At 49.1% G+C, this 21,919-nt stretch overlaps 2 protein-coding genes across 5 annotated transcripts; one reads left to right on the top strand and one right to left on the bottom strand.

Annotated features, from left to right (window-relative positions):
* On the top strand, nucleotides 1–9,211 carry aars2 (alanyl-tRNA synthetase 2, mitochondrial (putative)). Of its 3 annotated transcripts, none has more exons than XM_079998960.1 (22): nucleotides 1–560; nucleotides 1,015–1,203; nucleotides 1,499–1,644; nucleotides 2,303–2,494; nucleotides 3,022–3,184; nucleotides 3,258–3,403; nucleotides 3,548–3,656; nucleotides 4,161–4,199; nucleotides 4,471–4,576; nucleotides 4,729–4,856; nucleotides 4,931–5,066; nucleotides 5,158–5,327; nucleotides 5,429–5,542; nucleotides 5,639–5,779; nucleotides 5,872–6,009; nucleotides 6,159–6,262; nucleotides 7,157–7,265; nucleotides 7,400–7,525; nucleotides 7,626–7,736; nucleotides 7,814–7,897; nucleotides 7,988–8,101; nucleotides 8,915–9,211. In XM_079998960.1, exons 1-22 carry the CDS (start codon nucleotides 213–215, stop codon nucleotides 9,086–9,088), a joined length of 3,087 nt encoding a protein of 1,028 aa, XP_079855086.1. In that variant the 5' UTR covers nucleotides 1–212; the 3' UTR covers nucleotides 9,089–9,211. The 3 variants fall into 3 exon arrangements, with proteins under 3 accessions (XP_079855086.1, XP_079855088.1, XP_079855087.1); XM_079998962.1 differs by having other exon boundaries at nucleotides 5,893–6,009; XM_079998961.1 differs by having other exon boundaries at nucleotides 3,022–3,166.
* A 148-nt stretch (nucleotides 9,212–9,359) lies between these two features.
* On the bottom strand, nucleotides 9,360–21,726 carry capn2l (calpain 2, (m/II) large subunit, like). 2 transcript variants are annotated; one of them, XM_079999931.1, is made up of 21 exons: nucleotides 21,360–21,726; nucleotides 18,596–18,665; nucleotides 17,099–17,220; nucleotides 16,872–17,005; nucleotides 16,213–16,381; nucleotides 15,402–15,485; nucleotides 15,221–15,306; nucleotides 13,144–13,218; nucleotides 12,907–13,067; nucleotides 12,604–12,773; nucleotides 11,800–11,811; nucleotides 11,329–11,540; nucleotides 11,158–11,194; nucleotides 11,004–11,069; nucleotides 10,831–10,888; nucleotides 10,655–10,719; nucleotides 10,452–10,520; nucleotides 10,264–10,342; nucleotides 9,850–9,966; nucleotides 9,569–9,627; nucleotides 9,360–9,496 (listed from the first exon to the last, which is right to left on the bottom strand). In XM_079999931.1, exons 1-21 carry the CDS (start codon nucleotides 21,594–21,596, stop codon nucleotides 9,473–9,475), a joined length of 2,106 nt encoding a protein of 701 aa, XP_079856057.1. In that variant the 5' UTR covers nucleotides 21,597–21,726; the 3' UTR covers nucleotides 9,360–9,472. The 2 variants fall into 2 exon arrangements, with proteins under 2 accessions (XP_079856057.1, XP_079856056.1); XM_079999930.1 differs by having other exon boundaries at nucleotides 9,569–9,642.
* Between the last annotated feature and the right edge of the window lie 193 nt (nucleotides 21,727–21,919).

Here is a 21,919-nt window from a genome sequence, read left to right on the forward strand (position 1 = left end):
TTAACATCCGTGACAGACTAATATGGCAGAAACAACTACGTAACAGTGTTGTACTATTATATTACTATAATAACACTATATTAATACTATAAAAACACTATAATACTACTATTATATTACATATACTACATTGAAGGAGAAGCAGCAGCATGGATCTGGTTCTGCTTCAGTCTTCATCACACTGAGCCTGAAGATCCTCAGGACGCAGGAACATGAGTTTCCTTAGGGGCTCCAGAGCCCTGATGGGCTCCAGAGCCCTGGTGGGGTTTAGGACCCTGGTGGGCTTCAGGACCCTGGTGGGCTTCAGAGGAGATTTCAGGGACTTCAGCAAACACTTTGGGGGGTCCAGTGGAGACATGGTGGGGTTCAGACCCTTGGAGGGGTCCAGAGGACCCTTGCAGAGGTCCTACACTGAAGACTCCAGGTTCTCCTCTAAACGGGTCCGTCGGATGTTCGTGGACTTCTTCCAGCAGAACCACCAGCACAGGGCCGTCCCGTCGTCCCCGGTGCGGCCACGGGGGGACCCAAGCCTCCTGTTTGTCAATGCAGGGATGAACCAGGTACCGTGGAAACAAGTGAAGTACTTTAGTAGTACTTTAGTAGTACTTGTCAAATACTGGATGGTCACCTTCACACACTCAATTCATAGTCAAATATGTGTTTGTTATAAATGTATTCTCTTTAGTCTTTCCGTCCATAGATGTAATTAATGTAAAAATTGTAAAAAGTAACCTCAATGTTTTGACTTGGAACAGTTTTGCGTCTTTGTGTGTATAAAAAGAAAAGTAATATTTTGATATTAGATCCCGTCACTGACCAGCAGGTTGAACCACACATTCAGAAGAGGAGCACAATGTTCATACAATGTTTCCTTCTAAAATTATATTAAACTGATTCTCGGCTCAAACTTTCTTATTTTGGAGAAAAGTAATTTGCCGCAGTTTGACTCCAAGCACCCTGAACAGGTCCGTTTGAGACCATCTCTGAGTGTCTTGGCCTCCCGGTGTGTTGCAGTTCAAGCCCCTCCTCCTGGGGAGCGCGGACCCCCGCAGCGAGATGTCCTCCTACCGCCGTGTGGTCAACAGCCAGAAGTGCGTCCGCGCTGGTGGGAAACACAATGACCTGGACGACGTCGGCCGAGACGTCTACCACCACACCTTCTTCGAGATGCTGGGGAACTGGTCGTTCGGAGACTACTTCAAGGTCAGAGCGTGGGACCCCTAGATACATCCCATAATATCTCTATGACTCCCATGATGTCATCTCATCACAGGGGTACATATGTTACAATGTAAAGTCACAAGTTTCAGAGCTTTCATTCTGACATTAAAGGGTGAAATTGAAGGTGAGGAGGCGTGGCCTGAGGAGGGCGTGTCGCTTTAAACTGTGGACTGCTGTTACATCAGGACAGTTGGCTCCATTACTGGATACGGACCACGCAGCGGTTTGGTGCAGTAGCAGGAAGTGACATCACAGGAAGTGTGTGTTCTCCCTGCAGGAGGAAGCCTGTGCCATGGCCTGGAGTCTGCTCACAGAGCATTATGGGATGTCCGCAGACAGACTGTACGTATCCTACTTCGCTGGAGACTCTTCATTAGGACTTCCTGCCGACGAAGAGACACGACGCATCTGGCTGGACATCGGGTCGGTGTTCCCAACTCGACTAACTAGTAATACTAACTAGGAATGTTAACTAGAAACAGAAGAAGAAACAGTCTTTAATCGTCACACGACACTCCACAACACATGCTTGCACACACACACACGCTTGATGGCGGCCGGTGAAATGGCTCCTCTGCTTTTGACCCATCCTGGCTTGTCCTTCCTCTGGGGGCACAGCCAGGAGCAGTGGGCAGCGTACGTGGACGCGCCCGGGGACCAGGTGATAAGTGTCCATCGCTGGTCAGACCATGATGGGTGCATGTTTTTGGTGGGGGTCCTTACTGACGTGAGGTGGAGGAAACCCCATGTGAGCACAGGGAGAACATGCAAACTCCACAGCTGGCTCCTGTTTTTTGGAAGATAACCCGCCGGAGCACGGTGCCAACAGCGCCCCAGGCGGGAATCGAACCCAGACAATGCACTGCGCCACCGTGCCACACACTAGTGACACCAACTTGTGATACTGTCTAGTGATACTAACTAGGAATGTTATCTAGTGACACCAACTTTTGATACTAACTAGGAATGTTAACTAGTGATGTCCACTAGTGATACTGACTAGTTATACTAATTTGTCAACTAATTGACAGAATCTTTCTAGTTCTCTCGGGTTCTAACTGGTTTTGAACTGGTTTCTCAGTGTCCCCATGGAGCGCGTCCTGCCTTTCGGCCTGAAGGATAACTTCTGGGAGATGGGCGACTCGGGCCCCTGCGGCCCCTGCACCGAGATCCACTACGACCACGTGGGAGGACGCAACGCAGCCCTGCTGGTCAACTCTGGTAGTGCAGAGGTGGTGGAGATCTGGAACCTGGTGTTCATGCAGTACAACAGGTAAACATACAGTACAACAGGTAAACATGTAGCACAACATGTAGCACAACATGCAGTACAACATGCAGTACAACATGCAGTACAACATGCAGTACAACATGCAGTACAACATGCAGTTCAAAATGCAGTTCAACATGCAGTACAACATGCAGTTCAACATGCAGTTCAACATGCAGTTCAACATGCAGTTCAACATGCAGTTCAACATGCAGTTCAACATGCAGTACAACATGCAGTACAACATGCAGTACAATATGCAGTACAACATGCAGTACAACATGCAGTACAATATGCAGTACAATATGCAGTTCAAAATGCAGTACAACATGCAGTTCAACATGCAGTTCAACATGCAGTTCAACATGCAGTTCAACATGCAGTTCAACATGCAGTACAACATGCAGTACAACATGCAGTACAATATGCAGTACAACATGCAGTACAACATGCAGTACAATATGCAGTACCATCATGGGTAACCCTCCTCATCAGTAAGTTGTTTTCTCATTGATGGTGTCCCTGCTCAGGGAGGTGGACCACAGCTTGCGCCCCCTGCCGCTGCAGTGTGTGGACACAGGGATGGGACTGGAGCGGCTGCTCAGCGTGCTGCAGCGGAAACACTCAAACTACGACACGGATCTATTCACTCCGCTGCTCAGCGCCATCCAACAGGTCGGGGCCATTTCCACGGTAACCACCATCTCTGCTAGCTTTTTGTGCTGACCTAGCGCGGGGCATGTCCTCCATCTTGGATTGTGTCCAGGTGTCCAGCTGTCCTCCGTACGGTGGACGGACAGGCGCCGCAGACCAGCGCAGGGTGGACATGGCGTACCGCGTGGTGGCGGACCACGTCAGGACGCTGGCCGTCTGCATCGCTGACGGAGTCTACCCCGGCATGTCCGGGTCCGAGTGAGTCACATGACGGCAGCCGACAAATCACAGAGCGGCAGAGGGTGATTTAAGTGTGTGTGTGTGTGTGTGTGTGTGTGTGTGTGTGTGTGTGTGTGTGTGTCTGTGTGTGTGTGTGTGTGTGTGTGTGTGTGTGTGTGTCAGGCTGGTGCTGAGGCGGATCCTGCGCCGTGCGCTGCGTTTCAGTGTGGAGGTCCTCCAGGCCCCCCGGGGGATGCTGGCAAACCTGGTGCCCACCGTCACTGAGCTGCTGGTGAGTCAGAGATCCTCAGTGTCACCGTATCCCAGCATGCACCTCTGTTAACGGGGGAGGATGAAACACGCCAACCTTGCTTGAACATGAACCAAAGATATGTCACTCAAAGATGCCATGCTCCCAAATAAAAAGCCACGCCCCTACATGCAAACCCGTTGAAGCCTTCAATGTGTTCTTCATGGAACCATAGTTTTATAAACTGCATCCGGACACCGGCAGAAGAGCGACTGAGACTGGATGTTTTAATTGACAGGTCTGTCTGAGCAGGGTGGGCTTGTCCCGCCTCACAACACTCTGCCCCTTTAGCCACATTAAAGTTCTAGCTCCGTCCTTCACAACATTGCAGCAGCATGAAGCTCAAACCCAAAATGGTCTCTTCACAAAGCAATGCACGGCGGACATTTTGTTCTTCAGTTCTGCTGCCGTCGTACAAGATCCAGGATTTATTGGCTAATGATTTGACTGATTGGTGGATGTATTGATTGGTTGTGTCTGTTTCAGGGCGATGCCTATCCTGAGCTGCACAGAGAAAGAGAGCGAGTGAGTCTGAACTGGTAACCAGGTGGTAACCAGCTGGTCACCTGCTGGTAATCTAGTAACCAGGTGGTAACCTAGTAACCAGGTAGTAACCAGCTTTTAACCTAGTAACCAGGTGGTAACCAGCTGGTAACCTGACAACCAGATGGTAACCTAGTAACCAGCTGGTAACCAGCTGGTAACCACCAACCTATCTGAATTCAATCAAAAGTCTGGTATCAGAGCTGATAATCAGATGATTGATTGATCATTGTCCAGTTGAATTGATCCTCAGATCATGGAGATCATCAGTGAGAATGAGGATCAGTTCCTCAGCTCTCTGCAGCACGGACGAAGGATCATCAACCAGACGCTGCAACGCAACCACCAGCTGTTCCCAGGTCAGTAGCGGTTCCCAGGTCAGTAGCGGTTCCCTGGTCAGTAGCGGTTCCCTGGTCAGTAGCGGTTCCCAGGTCAGTAGCTGTTCCCAGGTCGGTAGCTGGTCCCAGGTCAGTAGCTTTTCCCATGTAACCAGAGTGATATGTGTCTGCAGCCCACGTGGCCTGGTCCCTGCACTGCAACCTGGGCTTCCCTTTAGACCTTCTGGACCTGATGCTGGAGGAGCGGGGGGTCCAGGTGGACCGGTCCGGACTGGACCTGCTTCGAGCCGAGCAGGAGAAGGTGACTGGTCTGAGTGAGTAGAACTTGAGGAACCACAAGCAGAACCCTGTAACATCCCCCCTCCCTCCCTCCAGCGTCAGGCTGAAGTCCGCCTCTCAGGCTCCGAGCTCCAGTTGGACGTCCACAGTTTGGCGTCACTGCAGAACGAGGGCGTCGCTCACACAGACGATGGACCCAAGTACCTCTACCACCTGGAGAACCTCAGACACGGTACGAGACCTCCTGCCGGCTGAGACGTTCTCCTCTTCCTCCTGTATGTTCTCCCCATAAAGTCTAAATAAACTCTTTGCTGTGGTGCTAGTTTTCCCAGAATGCAGTGCGACGGTCCAGACCCTGTTCTGTGGAGGATCCCAGGTGTCGGAGGTCAGCGTGGGTCAGCGGTGTGTTATGGTTCTAGACAGAACCAGTTTCTATGCCGAGCAGGGGGGTCAGTCCCACGACCAAGGCTACCTGGTCCGGGACGGAGAGACGGTCAGTCCAACCGCATCAAACTGGAATAAGTGAGTGGTCAGAACCGGAGCTCCAGGGGCTCCAGGTGGTGGGAGTCACTAACTTTTGAACTGTCATCCCAGGACGTTCTTCACCCGGTGGAGGACGTCTCCGTCTCTGGAGGGTTTGTTCTGCATCAGGTAACCGCAGCCGCCACGCTGCGTCCTGGAGACCTGGTGCATCTCCACCTGGACCAGGTACAACCTCCCACCGAGCCCTCGAGCAAGGCACAGAGATGGCCCAGGTGTAGGACGTTTGGTCTTTGACCTTTGACCTTTAACCTGTGTTTCCAGGCCAAGCGGCTGGCCTGCATGGTGAAGCACACAGCGACCCACATCCTGAACTGGGCGCTGCGGTGCCTCCTGGGGGCCGGAGTCGAGCAGCGAGGGTCCCACGTCACAGCAGACCGCCTGCGTTTCGATTTCAGTGTCAAGGTGATCGATCAATCAATCAATCCATCAATCGACCCTTATTTCTCCTTGCGAAACCCTGAGGAGGGTTGGGTGCTGACCTCCTCTGGTTTCAGGGTTCTCTGAGTGTTCCTCAGCTGCAGCAGCTGGAGAACCTGGTCCTGAACGTCATCGCCGAAAACCAACCGGTCTACAGCCAGGAGGTTCCTCTGGAGCTGGCCAGGACAATTCCTGGACTGAGGACCGTCGACGAGGTGAACCCAGAACCACGCCACACAACCCAAAACCACGTCACAGAACCCAGAACCCAGAATCATGTCACAGAACCACGACACAGAACCTAGAATCGGAACCTCGGATTGGTCTCTCTGACCTGTATGTCCATCCTCTGACCTGTCTCCAGGTGTACCCAGACCCAGTGAGAGTGGTATCTGTGGGTGTGTCTGTAGCCGAGCTGCTGGACGGACGGAAGGACGGACGGAACTCCGTGGAGCTCTGCTGTGGAACGTGAGAAGACCCTCATCTTTATTATGCTTATTATTATTATTATTATTATTATTATTATTATTATTATTATGATAATAATAATAATAATATTATATTTTATTATTGTTCTACGATTGGCTATTGATGTCACATGGTTGTTTCTCTGCTGTATGATTGGCTGTTCATGTTGTCTTTGTAGGTAAGGGGAAAACGGACTCTGTATTGAACTGTATTAAAAACAAATCTCATAAATTTATCATCTTTATCGTGGAAAATTATATTGTGGAAATGATCAAGGTCATTTTATCACATAGCCATACAATGAAATACCAAAAACGTTGTGGTGTTTCTGAGTAATAACCATTACACAGCTTCTATTTTTCCGACGTATTTTTTCATGAATCGGACAATCGGAAGTATTGTGGCCAAAGAAATAAAACATCAATCCAACAGATCCACAGACATCAACCAATCTTATTTAAGAATAGTGACGTGTCAGTCAAGCAGGACCAGCTGAATACTTGGGATCAAATGCAAATTTGAACCACGAGATGTGAAACAGCAGTTTAAACGACACCTCAACTGTGTTGGTTTCTTATGTCATCATTGTGATCTTTTAACCAGGTTGCACATGCGTCTGTGATATCGATCAAATTTGATCTGTTTTTTCACCAATATCTGCTGCCTATGTCTATCGATTTGGATGAAACTCCCAACCATGAGATCTCTGAGACGACCCGGTTCTAAAGATAACTGAACCGTGTCCGTGGGTCCAGCGGTTGTCCTGTTCCAGACAATTTTAGCGCAAAAAATGCCAAGGAGAAAATAATAATAATGGAGGTCGTAATAGAAGCAGTCTGACGTCATCCTGTCATGGTCACCGTGGTAACCAGGGGACTCTCTCTCTCTCTGCAGACACGTGCTGAGGACGGGGGCGATCGAGGACCTGGTCGTGGTTTCAGAGAAACAGTTTGTGAAGGGAGTGAGTCGCATCGTGGCAGTGACGGGACCGCAGGCCACGCAGGTCTACATACTCTAGATCTATACAGGGATTTTGTTCTACGTACTCTAGATCTATACAGGGGTTTCGTTCAAAGTACTCTGATGATCTGAGTGATGACAGTTCTATGTGATGTGGATCTGCTTGTGGTCCTCCAGGCCAGGGAGACGGGCCAGGTCTTGGCCCAGGACGTGGAGTGTCTCTCAGCCCGTTTCACAGCCTGTTCCCCCTCCAGCCTCCAGGCGGCGCAGCGTCAGGCCAAGGAGGTCGGACTGCTGACGGACGTATGGAACTTCCTGTTACCAAGCTCATTCACATTGTGACCTCGACACCGAGGTTCTTCACCATCTCCCATGATGCACCTGTGCTGCTCCGTGTCTGCAGGCGGTGGAGAACAGCATCGTTCCCCAGTGGCAGCGCAGGGAACTGCAGGGCACCCTGCGCAGCCTCCAGAGAAGGAGCAACACCACCCTCAGGAAGATGGAGGTCAAGCAGGTCAGACTGGTCTCACTGGTCAGGCTGGTCTCACAGTGTATATGTATAATATAGATGTGAATGTTTGCTCCGTCCAGGCAGCAGAGGGCGCTCTGTGCATCCTGCAGAGGACGGGAGACAGACCTGTTCTGGTGGAGGCTGTGGACACTGAGTGTCCCTCTGTGAGTCTCCCTGTCTGTCTGTCTGTGAGACTGTCTGATGCTGTCTGTTCACCTGTCTGTCTGACTCCCTGTTTGCCTGTCTGTCTGTAGGTTCTGATGAAGACAGTGAACCAGCTCAGCCTCCGTCTCCCTCGCAGCCTGGTGATGCTGCTCGCTCACCAGGTGCATTCTGGGAAGGTTCTGTGTGCCTGCCAGGTTCCTCAGGTACCCCCCTCCCACCCCCGGGTCATGTGACCTCATGTTGCAGTTCCACGTACGAACATGAGCTCGAGAAATAATCTGAGCAAGTGATTCGAAGAGAAATAATGGTATAATGTTGTGTATTGCAGTATGTATGTATAATATTTCAATTCTTTGAACAACGTTGTTCAAAACAGAAATGCTGTTGAAGGTTAAAGCGTTAGGACTGATTTATATGACATGTATCGTATTTCCTCAAATACGAACTGTTTTTTTAAATATAAACCCGGCCTCTCAAATACAGACCAAGGAAAGTGATTGGAGCTCCGCCACCAACGACGCAAATGAAAACAGTGTTTTTATTGTAGAAGTATTTAAATGACTGCTTCCTGCTGCTGCATAGCAGATGGCTTCTTGGGGCAAATGCCGCCCTGAGCGTCCTCGTTCTCCAGCGCTCCAAGCAGGAAGGGGTAGAAAATCTGTAATACCCCCGTCTGCTACCGCCACAAGTGTGACTTGCTGTGTAGCCGGGTAGCCAGGTAGCACGCACCATATCCAAGGCTCAGTCCTTACTGCAGCCGCCCGGGTTCGATTCCGGCACGTGGCTGCATGTCATCCACTCTCTCTGTCCCCTTTCCTCCCAAACTATCATTGTCACATTGAGCATTAAAAATGCCAAAAAATAAGTTAAAAAAAAAAATATATATATATATTTATTCGACAGAGGGAAGTAGATATAGAAGCATGGCTCTGATATAAGCCCTCTGTTTGAGGAAACAGTATTTATAGCGTTGTTCGGGTGGTTCTTCATGCACTGGGGGTCATTCCGCTGCTCAGGGCTCGGTGGCGCTGTCCGCCAGCGAATGGGCTGCAGCCGTTTGCTCGCATCTGAACGGAGCAGCTGGAGGGTCGATGCTGGTCGCCAAGGGAACGGGACGCAGCGATGACATCACGGCGCCGCTGAAATGGGCGGAGCACTTCGCTTGGATCCGGACGCAAAGTAGTGATTAAAACCTAGAAGTGGGACTCTGAGGATGGAGGGCGGGAAGGATGGATGAATGGATGGATGGATGATCAGGAGATGGGTGGATGGATGATGGATGGATTTATTATCCATCATGAGGTGGGTGGATGAGCACATCAGCAATCATGGGAATTATTGTAAATATATGATGTTCTGATGAATAAAAATGTCACATGTTCTATTTTCAGTTTCTTTTTATTGGATGGAATCAAACATTTAAGTTTAAAGTGGAAGAGAAGCCCCCACCCACCCCCAGCACCACCCCTCCACCTCATATGGAACTACAGCATTACACACCACACCCTCATGTTTCATATCTGGTTCCTGCTTGGATGACAGTCCCGTGGTGACAACCAGGAGGCCCCAGACCCTCAGAGCAGCGTGACGTTCAGCCACTGAAGGACAACATCCTGTTACCCAAATGTCACAGGAAGTAGAATTATTTCCTCTAAATTACGGCAACAAACCTGCAGCAGGTTGAGCTCCACCGTCCCCGTGCCGTCCTTGTCCAGCGTGCTGAACGTTTCTGCAAAGGTACAGACTGCAATTTGTTACCATGGCAACGTGCCACCCTGGCAACATATCACCCTGACAACGTATCACCGTGGAAACAGTTTGTTAGTGCGACTTTTTCCTGAAAGGATGCAGTACATTAAATCAATACACTGTAGTAGTATTACTACTGTCTGTACCTGCTCGGTAGAGGGAAAGACATTGATGGAGGGACTACTGTGTGTACTGTACGTACTGAACATGCTCTCCAGACGGATCATGCATCCCACAAAGTTGTCGAAGTCGATGGTGAGGTTCTGTTCACTGTAGCGGGAGACGAGGATCTGGTGCAGAGCGTTGTTCAGACTGAAATCTGCAGATAGAGAGAGACATCGTCACTTCCTGCTCACTTCCTGCATTCTACCCTTTTAAATACATTCTAGCTGCTACTCCCACAGAACCTTCCTCACCGCTGGTGTCCACCAGGGGGAGCTTGGGTTGCCCCGCCCACCTTACCGTACAATGCCCAGTCGTTACGTCGCCACCTCCCACACAAGCCCCGCCTCCTCCAAAGAGAGGACGCTAACACCAGTTTCCAACACTAGAGCCGCTCCACAAGCACTGGGCGGGGCACCGCACCTTGGGGTGGTATTCAAATATTGAGCGTTACCTGCTTCCTGCACTGCCACTCTCATCTCCATGGAGCTCATGGTTCCAGACTTGTCCACGTCTTTTTCACGGAATATATTCTACACAATAAAAGCACAACCGTTACTACACATACAGTACACACAGTACATGTATACATACACACACACACACACACACAGTACACTGTCGTATTGGTGCTGTACTGACCAGATATCTCTCCACCTTGGTCCAGAGGATCTTGAACTCCACCAAACCAAGTCGTCCGCTGCCGTCCTTCTGTAGAACTGGTCACGGAGCTCTCTTCTACCATGTACTAGTAGTGTGTACTAGTAGTGTGTACTTGTAGTGTGTACTAGTAGTGTGTACTTGTAGTGTGTACTACTCTCAGGCGGTACCAGGTTAAAGGATACATCCAGCAGGTTAATCATGTTGCGGCACGTTTCCAAACTGAAGCCGCTGGTCTGGATGTCGGAGCCTGGAGCAGAGTGACATTCCCTACAACAACTTAGGTTTGGGTGAGCGGTGGTGGAACCAGCGCTGCCTCTGGTCACATCACCTTCACTGCTTCAGATCAGGGTCAACTTACGTTTGGTCACCACCTTGTTGAGGATTCTCTTCAGTTCGAAGGCAGAGATCTCAGCGTCCTGATGGCGGAGAAGAGGCTGACATTTAGATCCAGATCTACATGTAAACCTCTACATCTAGATGTAGATCTGGATGTAGAGTTTTACATGTAGATGTAGATCTGGATAGACATACCCCTCCTGCTAGTTGTCCAAACAGATTCCTGAATCTTTCTCCAACATCGTCTTCATCGATGTCGATCTGACGGGAAACCAGGAGGAAGATTAAACCTCAATGCATCGTGGGTTACGCCCGTCAGTGTCCTTGGTTCCAGGTTCCAGGTACTCACCTCCTCCACTCTGCATTCCACCGGATCGTCCAGTTCTCTGCAGGAAGAGACACGTAAAAAACGTGGTCACAAATATGTCAAATCCTCATTTACAGTCAAAGTTAGAAGGGATGGGATGGAGGGATGGGATGGGATGGAGGGATGGGATGGAGGGATGGAGGGATGACATACTGGAAGTCGGCCTGCTTCTCAGAGAAGACACGCACACAGAAGTCTCCGCTCTGGTGGGGTTGGAAGGTGGAGGGGAGGATGAGGTATTCTCCTGGAGGAAGAGAGAAGCGGCTGCACACCTCCCTCAGGTTGATGAAGGTTTCAGAGCGGGCAGAGGACGAGTGACGGAGGAAGAAGTTCTTACTGAGGTGGATGTTCCTCTGACCTGACACCTGGAGGGGAAGGGGTGGACAGACAGGTGATGGATGACAGACAGACGGATATAAATAATACTGTAACTACACAGTATATCTCTCAGTTCCTCACCGTCCAGCAGAGGTCCTGTCTGTCTGTCTACCTGTCTGTCTGTCTGTCTGCCTGTCTGTCTGCCTGCCTGCTTTAAACCAGGTGTTTCTCCAGCCGGTCAGAGCTCAGCAAACAGGGAATGGAGGGTTAGTTCTTTAGGTTCTGCTCAGATGTTTAGGTGTTTACCTCGTCAGGAACCTGGAGGAAGGGAAGAAGCAGAGGAGGAGAAGAGGAAGAGGAGGAGGAGAAGAGGAGGAGGAGGGGAAGAAGCAGAGGAGGAGAAGAGGAGGAGGAGGGGAAGAAGCAGAGGAGGAGAAGAGGAAGAGGAGGAGGAGGAGAAGAAGCAGAGGAGGAGAAGAGGAAGAGGAGAAGGAGGAGAAGAGGAGGAGGAGGGGAAGAAGCAGAGGAGAAGAGGAGGAGGAGAAGAGGAGGAGAAGAAGAAGCAGAGGAGGAGAAGAGGAAGAGGAGGAGAAGAGGAAGAGGAGAAGAGGCGGAGGAGAAGAAGCAGAGGAGGAGAAGAGGAAGAGGAGGAGGAGGAGAAGAAGCAGAGGAGGGGAAGAGGAGGACGAGAAGAGGAAGAGGAGGAGAAGAGTAGATGAGGAGGAGGAGAAGAAGAAGAGGAGGAGGAGAAGCAGAGGAGGAGAAGAGGAAGAGGAGGATGAGAAGAGGAAGAGGAGGAGAAGAAGTAGAGGAGGAGAAGAGGAAGAGGAGGAGGAGAAGAAGCAGAGGAGGAGAAGAGGAAGAGGAGGACGAGAAGAGGAAGAGGAGGAGGAGAAGAGGAAGAGGAGGAGAAGCAGAGGAGGAGGAGAAGAAGCAGAGGAGGAGAAGAAGCAGAGGAGAAGAGGAAGAGGAGGAGGAGAAGAGGAAGAGGAGGAGGAGGAGAAGATCGCACCATTACAACACGTTCAACTGGAATCATTAGGACTTTAAAAGGGTCTCCAGATGTTCCAGAGGTTCTGCTGGACCAAAAGCAGCAGAACTGGCTCTGACCTCGTAGATGGCGAAGCCCACGGTGTGCATGTCCTCCCCGACCTTCCTCAGACGTCGGCGGTTCTTCTGGATCAGCCCGACCACGAAGCTGCATCCCTCCTCTCCGTCGTCTGGGTCGTCGTCCTCCTCCTCCAGCTTGATCACGAACTGCGGGTTTGTCCAGAAGGTGTCTGCACAACGTTCAGGATAAGCGTGACTCCTGGGGCTTCCGCTTCCGCCTGGAGGTTCAGCTTCCGGAAGCCTCCGGGAGGGTTCTGCTTCCGGGACCTTCCAGGAGGTCGGGAGCCTTTGGCCCCTGCTTACCGGGGTAGTTCCTGCAGCCTCCGGCCGTGGAGCCGCGCCTCCAGGTGCCGTGGAACGTGGATAGCGCCCACTTGCTAATGGAGTCGTCGCTGAGGGCGTCGGGCGTCAGGTTGCAGATCTCCAGACGGGAGTAGTGTCTCAGGAAGTCCTGGAAGGACATCCTGGAAAAACACCGCCAATGAACACGAAATACAACAAGTACTACAAATATTTATTTATTAGATCTTTTTCTTTTACCAGAACTCTCCATCCTCTGCTCGCAGCCTCAGACGCTCCCTGTCTTCATCGCTGATCTGACGCCACTGCATGGAGCTGGAGCAACAAGTAAAAGTACACGACAACTGAGGTACTCCCAGAAGTACACCCAGATGTACACTAGAAGTACACCCAGAACTACACTAGAAGTACACCCAGAACTACAGTAGAAGTACATCCAGAACTACAGTAGAAGTACATTTGGAACTCCACTAGAAGTACACTAGTAGTACAGTGGTATTACTTCTTAAACTGATGCTGGCTTATGGGGGAATGTCCCTTTAAGAAGTATCTCTGCTTGGGAAACAGGAAGTGATCGCTCTGAGGATTAACTGGGTGTGGCACCCAGGCTCTGTCAACATCCCAGAATAACCAGTTCTACACTATATCAATATACAGTATAGCAACAGATTATATATAGTGTAGAACTGGTTATTCAGGGATGTTGGAAGATATACAGTACTGTGCACTTTAACATTAGTCTGAATAGAGTGTTCCTCAAATGGAGGTACTCTGCAGGGGGTACTCTGCAGGGGGTACTCTGCAGGGGGTACTCTGCAGGGGGTACTCTGAAAATAAAAGAAAGTGTTAAAAACTTTTGTTATATTTTATGTTCTTAAAAAACACATATGATCCACATACAGTAAAATAAGTTCGTTGATTTTCTTTTCTCCCAACGCAGTGAAGGCAGACTGCCTCAGACGCTTACTGCATTATTGGATGGTATTCTAATTATTACATGTATGTATGTATATAAATGAACTCTGAATAAAAATGAAGTAAAAATTGCTATTAAAGGGATACTTCCTGTTCCCACAGAACAATTCTCAGGTGGAATTGATGGAATTGGTGGAAACAGGAAGTTTCCTTCAATTGTCATCTGATACCAGAGGTAACACAGCTCATCTGTGATACTTTAGAGCTTTAAGTTTGAAATTCAACATCAGCATGTACTGATATTGTAGGAGCGACACACTGAGGTGGTATACTGTCAGTATAAGTTTCCTTTTCATTTCCATCTGAATTCAGCAATACAATTTGCAGGTGGTATTTATTATTTTTTTCTAGTATTCATTTTATTTATTACTTAATAATTATTCATTTTGCTTTTTTTAGTTATTTATGGATTTTTATTTGTTTCTTTATTCATTCATTCACTACTGACTGAATAAATGTGAAATCATGTTCACTGGAAGGTCACTTTTACTTTGAAATCAGTTCTTCCACGCTTTTACTGTAATGGCTTGTACCTTGTACCACCGCTTTGCATCGGCTCAGCACCGGCTCTGCAGCCCCAGTAACTGTGGCGGAGGCAGCGAGGAGGGGGCCGCGCCCTCGTCAATGTCAGGCGGCGCAACCAGGGACAGGTAGCTGCTGGACCCTACGACACGCCCAGGAAGCCCTCACACACGCTGTTGTTGTGTGGACATCCCTCCACGGACATATGCAGAGACGGCTGTGACTGAACCCTTAACTAGGGGTCAGGAAAACCCTCCAAATAACAGAACGGGCATTAATGCCTTAAAAGAATGAGTGGCGCTAAAACTAAATTGCGTTTAACGCACCATTATCGGGTTCACTTTGACAGCACTAATATATATATATATATATATATATATATATATATATATATATATATATATATATATATATATATACTGAAAGTTCCATCTTCCATACTCTTAGTTCCCCTTCAGTTCAATTATTTTTCTTTGCAGTTATAATTCGATATCATTATTAGAGGTACTTCCATAATTAATACTACTACTACTATTATTATTGTTAATGACATTAGTCTTGCTGTGAGTATGATCATAATATTACTGTGCTGCTCTCTCACCAGACTATTGATAGATATATTTATGCAATAGGGCTGTACACATGACGTCCGTCCAGACGCTGGTTATCAGTGAATAACCTCCCGACGGGGACCATGTCTGTGCTTATTCAGAGATAACGACGCCTGGCTGCACATTATCCTTCTTATCACACCCAATCAACCGCTGTCCGACGAGGTGAAGCCAAAACTCTGATTGGACCTGCTGTCGGGGATTCCTACCTGTCGCTCCAGGGGCCGGTCCACTCCACCTGCCCCCAAGGGTTTCTGATCCGGATCAGCTTTTCCATGTCGCCGCAGTACTCCACCTGCAGCCAATCGCAGCACAGCACACGGTCAACGCTGCCTCCCAATTGGACGACTGCACTTCCCTAGAATGACCACGGGGGGGGGGGGTTCTCACCACTTCTGCCCCTGTCACTGAGTAGGCGTGGCCTTTCACCAGCTTCTGTGATGTCACAGCCTCGGAGTCCCTGGAACTGGTAATCTGCAAGAGAAGGAATAGGATTTAACCTTGTTTTAAGGACGTTGTATAAACTGTCGTCCTAAATTCTGTTCGTTCTATATCCATGAGAATGAGAAGAGCTTTGAAGAACATCTTCCCCAGGGATTCACCAGAGGTGGGAAATCCTGTCCAGAAAGTCCAACTTCATTCCGGGATTTAGAGTCAACCATGCAGATTTACTTATTAGCATCAACCCAGAGAGCAGTTCAGGAGGCAAAACCTGGAAACAGGATTTTTCCTTCCAAAGGATCCTGGAAGAACCAGGTTTGGTATGAACGGTTCTGTGTTTTAGTTCTTCCACTGGGAAACAGTCTCTCTCGTCTGAATAATGGGGAGTGGAAGTCTGGAGGTTTGGGGGTCTGGGGGCTTGGTCTGGAGGTCTGGAGGAGTCAAGGTCTGGAGACCTGGAGGTCTGAGGGTCTGGGGGTGTGGAGGTCTGGAGGTCTGGAGACCTGGAGGTCTGATGGTCTGGAAGTGTGGAGGTCTGGAGGTCTGGAAGTCTGGGGGACTGGAGGTCTGAGGGTCTGGAGGTGTCGAGGTCTGGGGGTCTGGAGGTCTGAGGGTCAGGAGGTGTGGAGGTCTGGGGGTCTGGAGGTCTAAATGTCTGGAAGTGTGGAGGTCTGAGGGTCTGGAGGTGTTAAGGTCTGGGGGTCTGGAGGTTGGGGGTCTGGAGGTGTGGAGGTCTGGGGGTCTGGGGGTCTGGACTTACGTCTATGGAGCAGCCCATCAGCGAGCCTCTCTTCTGGGCCTTCTGGATGATGTGGAACAGGTGAGGACTTGGACTGTTCAGCTCATGGACCTCGGCGATGCCCCCAGTGAAGTCCTCAAAGCCCTCGGTGGTGGAGCCTCCAGACAGAGCCTCATAGGAGCCGTTGAGCCTGATGAGGAACCAACCCTTAATTAACCCTTAATCTACCCTTAACCTACCCTTAATTAACCCTTAACCTACCCTTAACTTACCCTTAATAACCCTTAACTTACCCTAAATTAACCCTTAACCTACCCTTAATTAACCCTTATCCTACCCTTAACCTACCCTTAACCTCCCCTCAACCGACCCTTAATTAACCCTTAACCTACCCATAACTTACCCTTAATTAACCGAGTATATAGGTACACGTTATAGAGGTACAGGGTACAGCGGTACAGAGGTATAGAGTACAGAGGTACAGGGTATAGAGGTACAGAGGTATAGAGTACAGTGGTACAGGGTATAGAGGCACAGAGGTATAGAGTACAGAGGTATAGAGTACAGAACTACAGAGGTATAGAGTACAGAGGTACAGGGTATAGAGGTACAGAGGTATAGAGTACAGAGGTACAGGGTAAAGAGGTACAGGGTATAGAGGTACAGGGTATAGACAGTACTTGGCGTAGGCCTTCTCCAGCAGAGCGCTCCAGAACTCCCTCCCCTCAGCAGAGTGGACGAACAGCAGCTCTCCATCTTTGACAGGAAGACGGTCGTCAATGACGACGTCCACCCACTCCCCAAACTGCCAGAACTGAGGACACACACAGGAAGTGGTCAGGACCCACTTCATCACCTCCATCTCTGCTCCACCTCAGCCTCCACCTGCTGGACCGTCGTGTTTTACCTGGAAGTGGAAGATTCCGGCGTATTCTCCATCTTGGAAGCTCTGACCGTGAGGAACCACCCGGGCCAGAACTTCCTCGTTCAGGGTCAGCGAAGCAATGGCCGCCAGCAGCCAGCAGTCCCCTGGGAGATCACCAAATAAAACCATTCAAACCCAGTCTGGACTGAGCAAAGTTCCATGTACTTTAAGGTACTCTGGAGCATGTCTTTATTCATTTGTTTTTTTACTTTATTTAGACAGGTACGGACATTCTCGAGAGAGACCTGGTGAAGGCAACAGCAGCAATGCAACACAAAGTTACAATCAGGACATTCAATAAAGAGGCCAAATACAACACAAATCATAAAAGTGATAAGTTCAAAAGTGCCAAAGTAGTAATCTGATTTTAAATACTATGTACAAGAACAAACCCACACAGACGCTCTCTCAAGATTTCTTAACAGTAGTTTAAAAAGATTGGGTTGTGCTACAGCCCTGATTTTATCAATGAAGAGCAACAGTTCTCACTCTGCCTTGAGATGTCTCCAGACAGCTCCACTGAGTAAAGCTGAAAGCCCCTTTAAAGCAACCAAGTCTCAACTTGGCCTTGACAGGCTGTGATTGGGCCACTGGGACACCCACCTTCAGGCCCGCCCCCCAGTATATACAGTATACTGGTTCACAGCCTGTCATACTTCCTCTGACATATTCAGCTCCTGAGCGAGCTGGTCAGTGAGGCCACCGGTAAGAACTTTTGTTCTTCATTTGTAAAACCAGGGTTGTAGCAAAACTCAAACCTTCTACTTCATGTGGAACTCTAGTTCTTACTATGTCCTATTGTAAAGCCACCACCCTCACTGACCACCAGGTCAGAACCCATGTGTCCTATGCAAGCCCCCAAAGGCAGAGACATAGAACCCAGGGTTCGGGAAGTCCATTCCAAGGAACAATGGCCGATGTGACCTCAAACCCCAATTTCAGCAGATAAGGACTCATTCATAGGGTGCAGAGGTGAGTTACATTACCACCCCGACCAGACCCACCTCCATGCTCGTTGGTGGGGATTCCACATGCAGCTGAGCTTGTATCACCTGACAGTAACGACTCACACCCACATAGTGTAACTTAGGCTAACACCTGGCCGCTGTGAAAAGGAGAATGTAGTAGAATCTGTAGAATCTGTAGTGAACTTGTGTGGGGTGGCCCAGGAAGCAGCACCGCACACTTCCAAGAGCGAAACCCCTCGTAACAACGCCCACGGGGAAGCCACACCTCTAGTAGTAGGCGCTTTAAGACCCTCTACGGGTCCCTGCCCCACAGAGAAGTACTGTGAAATACTCCCAGTGGTTTCAAGTGTGATGTTGACACCTGTTCAGGTAGTTGAATTCCTGCCACACCCACAGTGGAATGTTCTATTGTTGAACCACCCGTGGATTCCCACGTTTCCCACACAAACAATGTCAGCTGATCATCAGTCTACATCCTACGCAAGGACCCCCACTCCATCGCCTGACTCACCCAGCGCCCCCTGGCAGATGTCCGTCCTGGTCGCTCCTTTATTGATGAACTGGGGACTGGACACCAGCTCCTGCAGGAGACACAGAGACTCAGTATGCTGCACTGTAGTAGTATTGTATTACTAACACCACACTCTAGTACTACACAGCAGTACCCCACGGATATAGTATACAGTATTATATATATTACACCATCCATACCCCACCATCCATACCCCATAACCTATACCCCACCTTCCATACCCAATAACCTATACCCCACCATCCATACCCCATAACCTATACCCCACCATCCATACCCCATAACCTATACCCCACCATCCATACCCCATAACCTATACCCCACCATCCATACCCCATAACCTATACCCCACCATCCATACCCCATAACCTATACCCCACCATCCATAACCCATCATCCATACCCCACCATCTATAACCTATACCCCACCATCCATAACCCATAACCTATAGCCCACCATCCATACCCCATAACCTATACCCCAACATTCATACCCCACCATCCATACCCCACCATCCATAACCTATACCCCGCCATCCATACCCCACCATCCATAACCCATCATCCATACCCCACCATCTATAACCTATACCCCATAACCTATACCCCGCCATCCATACCCCATAACCTATACCCCGCCATCCATACCCCATAACCTATACCCCGCCATCCATACCCCATAACCTATACCCCGCCATCCATACCCCATAACCTATACCCCGCCATCCATACCCCATAACCTATACCCCGCCATCCATACCCAATAAACTATACCCCACCATCCATAACCCATAACCTATACCCCACCATCCATACCCCATAACCTATACCCCACCATCCATACCCCATAACCTATACCCCACCATCCATACCCCATAACCTATACCCCACCATCCATAACCCATAACTATACCCCACCATCCATACCCCACCATCCATACCCCATAACCTATACCCCACCATCCATAACCCATCATCCATACCCCACCATCTATAACCTATACCCCACCATCCATAACCCATAACCTATAGCCCACCATCCATACCCCATAACCTATACCCCAACATTCATACCCCACCATCCATACCCCACCGTCCATAACCTATACCCCATCATCCATACCCCACCATCCATAACCCATCATCCATACCCCACCATCTATAACCTATACCCCATAACCTATACCCCGCCATCCATACCCCATAACCTATACCCCGCCATCCATATCCCATAACCTATACCCCACCATTCATACCCCATAACCCATACCCCACTATCCATAACCCATAAACTATATTCCACCATCTATACTCAACCATCCATACTCCATCACCTAAACTCCACCATCCAAACCCCATAACCTATACCCCACCATCCATACTACACCATAATCTACAATTCAAATGTAGGTAAGACTGATACATCAATCAAAGTTATCCCGGTTAGTTAGTCCTGGTTATCCTGTTTAGTTATTCCTGGCTACTGTGGTTAGTAAGTCCTGGGTATCCTGTTTAGTTAGTCTTGGTTATCCTGGTTAGTTAGACTGGTTAGTTAGTCTCTGTTATCATGTTTAGTTAGTCCTGGTTATGCTGTTTAGTAAGTCTTTGTTATCCTGGTTAGTTAGTCCTCGTTATCCAGTTTAGTTAGTCCTGATTAGACTGGTTAGTTCGTCCTGATTAGACTGGTTAGTTCGTCCTGGTTAGACTGGTTAGTTCGTCCTGGTTATCCTGGTAAGTTAGTCTTGGTTATCCTGGTTAGTAAGTCCTGGTTATCCTGGTTAGTTAGTCCTGGTTATCCTGGTTAGTGTGTCCTGGTTATCCTGGTTAGTGTGTCCTGGTTATCCTGGTTATTTTGTCCTGGTTATCCTGGTTAGTTAGTCCTGGTTATCCTGGCAAGTTAGTCTTGGTTATCCTGGTAAGTTAGTCCTGGTTATCCTGGTTAGTTCGTCCTGGTTATCCTGGTTAGTTAGTCTTACTTATCCTGGTTTGTTAGTCTTACTTATCCTGGTTAGTTAGTCCTGGTTATCCTGGTTAGTTAGTCTTGGTTATCCTGGTTAGTTAGTCTTGGTTATCCTGATAAGTTAGTCCTGGTTATCCTGGTTAGTTCGTCCTGGTTATCCTGGTTAGTTAGTCATAGTTATCCTAGTTAGTTAGTCTTGTTTATCCTGGTTAGTTAGTCTTGGTTATCCTGGTTAGTTAGTCTTGGTTATCCTGATAAGTTAGTCCTGGTTATCCTGGTTAGTTCGTCCTGGTTATCCTGGTTAGTTAGTCATAGTTATCCTAGTTAGTTAGTCTTGTTTATCCTGGTTAGTTAGTCTTAGTTATCCTGGTTAGTTAGTCCTAGTTATCCTAGTTAGTTAGTCTTGGTTATCCTGGTTAGTTAGTCTTGGTTATCCTGGTTAGTTAGTCTTGGTTATCCTGGTTAGTTAGTCTTGGTTATCCTGGTTAGTCAGTCTTGGTTATCCTGGTTAGTTAGTCTTGGTTATCCTGGTTAGTTAGTCTTGGTTATCCTGGTTAGTCAGTCTTGGTTATCCTGGTTAGTCAGTCTTGGTTATCCTGGTTAGTTAGTCTTGGTTATCCTGGTTAGTTAGTCTTGGTTATCCTGGTTAGTCAGTCTTGGTTATCCTGGTTAGTTAGTCTTGGTTATCCTGGTTAGTTAGTCTTGGTTATCCTGGTTAGTCAGTCTTGGTTATCCTGGTTAGTTAGTCTTGGTTATCCTGGTTAGTTAGTGACTCGGTCTTACCGTGGGTCTGCTCCAGGTGACGCCCTGCACCTTGGAGGAGTAGGGTCCCAGCTCCTTGAATCCCAGAGAGGAGGCTTCCGCCGGGAAGGCATCGTCCTGGAACAGCCTCCCGGAGCCGAAGCAGCTCCCCCGCAGCGCCTCGTAGTCCTGCCCCAGGTACCGCAGCGCCTGGCCGTTGGAGCCCGCGCCATGGAGACGCTCCCTGCTCTGCTGCAGGACGGCCGCCACTCCCGACATGACGCTGGTCCGGAGGGTCACTGGGTCTACCGGTCCGGAAGGGTTTCTAGCGGGTCTACCGGTCCGGAGGGGTTCTAGCGGCTCTGCTGAGCCTGGTGCTCCTGGTGGTTTCTGCTGGACCTCCTGCTGTGTTGAGTTGGACTGAGCCGCTGGAGACGAACTTCCCTGTCTCTCTCTCCTCCCTTCCTCCTCCTCTTTCTCCTCCCCCTTCTCCTCCCTCCACCTGTCTTCCTCCAGCTCGACAGACAGACAGACAGACAGACAGATAGATAGATAGATAGACAGATAGACAGATAGACGGATAGATAGACAGACAGACAGAC

The sequence above is a fragment of the Zeus faber genome, assembly GCF_960531495.2.
Source record: "Zeus faber genome assembly, chromosome: 4".
In the NCBI taxonomy this organism is placed as follows: domain Eukaryota; kingdom Metazoa; phylum Chordata; class Actinopteri; order Zeiformes; family Zeidae; genus Zeus; species Zeus faber.

What these genes read in the sequence shown, in the direction of transcription:
- capn2l (XM_079999930.1), bottom strand. Translation starts at nt 21,596, where the DNA reads ATGTCGGGAGTGGCGGCCGTCCTGCAGCAGAGCAGGGAGCGTCTCCAT. An exon ending in CAACAAGGTGGTGACCAAAC is followed by an intron (nt 10,720 to 10,830) that starts GTAAGTTGACCC and finishes ACTCTGCTCCAG; the next exon opens with GCTCCGACATCCAGACCAGC. An exon ending in CCGTCTGGAGAGCATGTTCA is followed by an intron (nt 9,643 to 9,849) that starts GTACGTACAGTA and finishes AACAAATTGCAG; the next exon opens with TCTGTACCTTTGCAGAAACG.
- aars2 (XM_079998960.1), top strand. Translation starts at nt 213, where the DNA reads ATGAGTTTCCTTAGGGGCTCCAGAGCCCTGATGGGCTCCAGAGCCCTG. An exon ending in TCAATGCAGGGATGAACCAG is followed by an intron (nt 561 to 1,014) that starts GTACCGTGGAAA and finishes GGTGTGTTGCAG; the next exon opens with TTCAAGCCCCTCCTCCTGGG. An exon ending in TGCATCTCCACCTGGACCAG is followed by an intron (nt 5,543 to 5,638) that starts GTACAACCTCCC and finishes CTGTGTTTCCAG; the next exon opens with GCCAAGCGGCTGGCCTGCAT.